Source organism: Drosophila suzukii, chromosome 3 (assembly GCF_043229965.1).
Source record: "Drosophila suzukii chromosome 3, CBGP_Dsuzu_IsoJpt1.0, whole genome shotgun sequence".
In the NCBI taxonomy this organism is placed as follows: Eukaryota; Metazoa; Arthropoda; class Insecta; order Diptera; family Drosophilidae; genus Drosophila; species Drosophila suzukii.
The window spans coordinates 8,395,210-8,399,066 of NC_092082.1; the positions used below are offsets into that span (position 1 = coordinate 8,395,210).

The 3,857-nt window shown below is 42.8% G+C and overlaps 1 protein-coding gene across 2 annotated transcripts; it reads right to left on the reverse strand.

The window, feature by feature from the left end:
* Positions 1-1,196: 1,196 nt before the first annotated feature.
* On the reverse strand, positions 1,197-2,165 carry LOC108012793 (uncharacterized). Of its 2 annotated transcripts, XM_070996071.1 has the most exons (2): positions 1,856-2,165; positions 1,197-1,819 (listed from the first exon to the last, which is right to left on the reverse strand). In XM_070996071.1, exons 1-2 carry the CDS (start codon positions 2,121-2,123, stop codon positions 1,335-1,337), a joined length of 753 nt encoding a protein of 250 aa, XP_070852172.1. In that variant the 5' UTR covers positions 2,124-2,165; the 3' UTR covers positions 1,197-1,334. The 2 variants fall into 2 exon arrangements, with proteins under 2 accessions (XP_070852172.1, XP_016933716.2); XM_017078227.4 differs by having other exon boundaries at positions 1,202-2,163.
* Between the last annotated feature and the right edge of the window lie 1,692 nt (positions 2,166-3,857).

A 3,857-nucleotide genomic window follows, 5' to 3' on the forward strand; every position in this document is an offset into this window, starting at 1 on the left:
AACACGCAATTTTCCACTTTTTCGACCACTGCACGTGCTGAGGAGCGGCAAGAACAATGGCAACAATCAGTCGATAAGTAAAATTAAAATAATAACAAATTTCTGAAAGAAGCACCAGTCAAATATAATCAACGCAATGGGAGCAAAAAAAATTAAGTCGAGTGCGAGTGGGGTGCGAATTCAATGGAAAACCGATTTTCCATTTAACTCATAAAAATTATTTCGTATACGAATTTGCTTAGAGATGCGATTCGATTTTCGTATATTAAGTAAAAGCACAAACCGAGTGCGTGTGTGTTTCGGTTTTTGTGTAGGAATGTTGCTTCGTATGTTTGTTTACAATGCCGGCAACAAGTTGATGGCTATTGAGTGGGAGAGAATAAATATGTTTAATGATTGTTTTTATAATTCCTCCCCAAAGCCGAAAAATTGCGCAATTCCCTTCAATGGAAAATGCCCAAAAGAAAACAACTGGCAGTGAAAATATTCACTTCCTTTTTGATAAATCAATACAGAAAATCAAACCTATCATATCGGCTATAGCCACCAAGCAACAAATTGCTCACTTCTCTGGGTGTGTATATAAAATTCTCTCTTTGTATTCATTGTGTAAATGTTCAAGGAAACCGAAAAAGACCCAGTCTGTCTTTTATCCTTTTCTACGCCACTCCATTTCCCCCCATCACCCCCAAAAAAAATGGAAAAAAATAAGAAAAGAAAAGCTGAAAATGTTTCGCCCACTCTTCGGTGGCCCTAATCAAGTAACCCGAACACGTTCTTTGTTAGATTTATATGGAAAATATATTTTTATACATGCAACCCAATGAATCCCGACCCGAAACCTCCGCCCCAACCACCCACTGGCCCACCCACCACCGCCCGCTGTGAGAAAGCTGGCTCCTTGGGGGTGGCTAGACTTTCCCGGCTAGTCAAAAGTGATATTTTACATATTTTCCGACAGTTTTTCCTTTACTCTCCCACTTTCCTGTCCCTTCTTGGCTGCTCCTTTTTTTTTTCTTGCCGAGCTTTGCTTGCATTTTATTACTTAACGCTTAAGTGTGCTTCTTAGGAGGGAAAATGGTGGGTTTTTTCCTTGCTGGGTTTTCTGTTTTAAATTGAAAAGTTGTAAAAGGATTTCTTGGGTTGCTCCTTTTTTTTTCGTTGCTCTCCTAGAGTTTGGCAAATTAAACACTTCTTTTTTGTTTTGGGAAATGATCAAACAGAAAACTTTTATTTAACAAATATGGTGGAATGGTGTGGAATAACAGCGATGGGTTGTGAAATGAAACAATGGGTGGGGCGAATGAAAACAATGAAATCAGGTTTTATCACAATTACCAGCTGGCACCGCCCTGGGGAGCCCAACCACCGCTAGAGGAACCACCCGAGGACCAGCCGCCACTGGAAGCTCCACCGGAAGACCAGCCACCACTGGAAGCTCCACCGTAGCCACCGCTGGGTCCTCCACCCGAGGACCAACCACCGGAATCCCCAGCTCCAGAGTCCGTTTCCGAGATGATTTTGATGATCTTCACGGCAGCGGGTGCCTCGGCACCACCACCACCTCCTCCAGAGGACCAACCACCGCTGGGAGCTCCTCCCGAAGACCAACCGCCACTGGAAGCTCCACCCGATGACCAACCGCCGCTGGAAGCTCCACCATATCCTCCGGAAGAACCGCCATAGCCTCCACCATGACCTCCAGACGAAGCCTGCTGCGATATGATCTTGATGATTTTGATCTCCTGCGCACCACCGCCATGGCCACCACCTCCTCCAGCAGACCAGCCTCCGCCGGAACCACCTCCAGATTGCCAGCCTCCTGCACCACCGCCTCCTCCTCCAGATTGCCAGCCTCCTGAGCCGCCGGATGGTGCCGATTCGTGGATCACTTTGATGACTTTGACAGGTGGGGATCCACCACCGCCATGGTGATCAGAGCCGTGATCAGAGCCACCGCCGCCATAGCTGTAGCCACCATCTCCGCTGCCATGTGAGGATCCACCACTGTAGCCACCGTGGGAAGAACCACCACCACCGTAGCCACCACCACCACCTGCTCCTCCAATGAATCCTGCTTGAGCCACAGCGGCCACAGCCAGCAAACAGACGAAGATTTTCATGTTGACCTGATGGAGATGAGCCAAAGCGTCGAACTGATGTCTCTGCCTCATCGTGGTTACACTTTTATAGAGCGAACCACCGCGTTTTGGTGGCGGCCTTGTCCGGAAGCACCACGCAAGTGGTGCAGTGCAACACTACGGACACCCCCGGGCCAGTTAACAGTATTAACACAGGCTCGAGTGGCTACGGCGAAAGCCTCGGTGGGTTGATGTCGAAAGACTCTCCCCTAACCTAACCGCAATTGAAGGCTACATTTGCTGATCGAATCAGTTGGGAAATGGATTTAATAAGTGAGTGAAATACGCTTTCTATTAGGGGCAACATGTTATTAATAGATGGTATGATATGCCATAAATTTCATACGGTTATTAAAATATTTGTTGAGCTGTGGGTTTTTGTTTTGAGAAATAAACCCTAATTTGAAGAATATGTGTCTTATATAACTGCTATGTATACTTTCCCTTTATTAATTAATTAATTTATTCCCGAAATATATATACTTTAAGGAAACGTTATGGGTCGTTTGTTACATCTTAAGTAATTAAATGATTTTTTAAGAAGAGATATATTTATATCTTTGGAAAAACTTTGGATGTTGAATAAATCAGACCAACTGTGTAGTAAATTAGTATCTGATAGAGTATCTCATCAGCGACTTCAGTAAACATTTGTTATACTTTCTCGTGATTTGTTTGGATTATGTAATCAAATACCCAACCAACAAACAAATAAGCGAGCAGCCAACATTATTTTTGGCGCTTCGAGCGCACTTGAATGAAGTTTTTCCCCCTGATCGCACAAACATCTGCCCGTGCCCGTGACTCTGCCGCCCCTTTTCCACCGATCGAAGCCGTGATTAATGAGTGCGGAGTTCAAAACGCAGGTGATCGGGCCCAGGTGAGAGGACAAGTCGACGGGCAGGCGAGGTTCGTGCGCTTTCAACTGTCCCTGACATCGATTTCTGGGCTACCGCTTATAGTTGTTACGCATGCGATTCAGGTGGGGTCACTCAAAATACACACAAAGAAAAAGCATTAAAATTAGTTAATAGTACATTATATTTATTTAAAAATTTATTTTAATATTTTTAAACCTACTATAATACTTTCGTAACCAAACCCATTTTAAGAAAATATATTTTAAAATTGCAAGTCAAACTTTTCTTTCGCCAAGTCTTCAAGGGATTGTCTACACTTATAAAGAAAGGTAAACAAATAAGAAAAATAATTTTGTATTTATTATATAAACAAATGTTTCTTGCATTTGGTGATCATTGTGATCAATAATAATTCCTGTTTTTCTCAGTTATTGAAATTTCTCATTGATTTTTAGTTTTCGACTTTTTCCCGGTGCATTGTCTCCTGTATTTTTTGGAACCCATGCCATTCTTACCTCGTTCATTCATCCGTTCCAGCACCTTTGCATCCATTCATCGATCATCTAGCTGGGGGCTACAGTTCTCAATGAGACGTCAAGTTCTCATTAAGCCGAGAGCCGCATGCAAATGCCAGATCAATTAATCAATTTGTTTTGCCAATAAATACGACTAAATATGGCCAACGATCTCTGCCAATAATGATAAATGGTTTCACCAGCTTGGTTTTTCTGCTTTTGCAGTCCATTTGGCTTTATGTTATTTTATCTCTTTACATTTTCACTCGGCCAAATGAATTTAATTAAGCAAAATGAAAAAAAAATCCCAAAAAATTAACGTGGGAATATTTTTTGGCCTG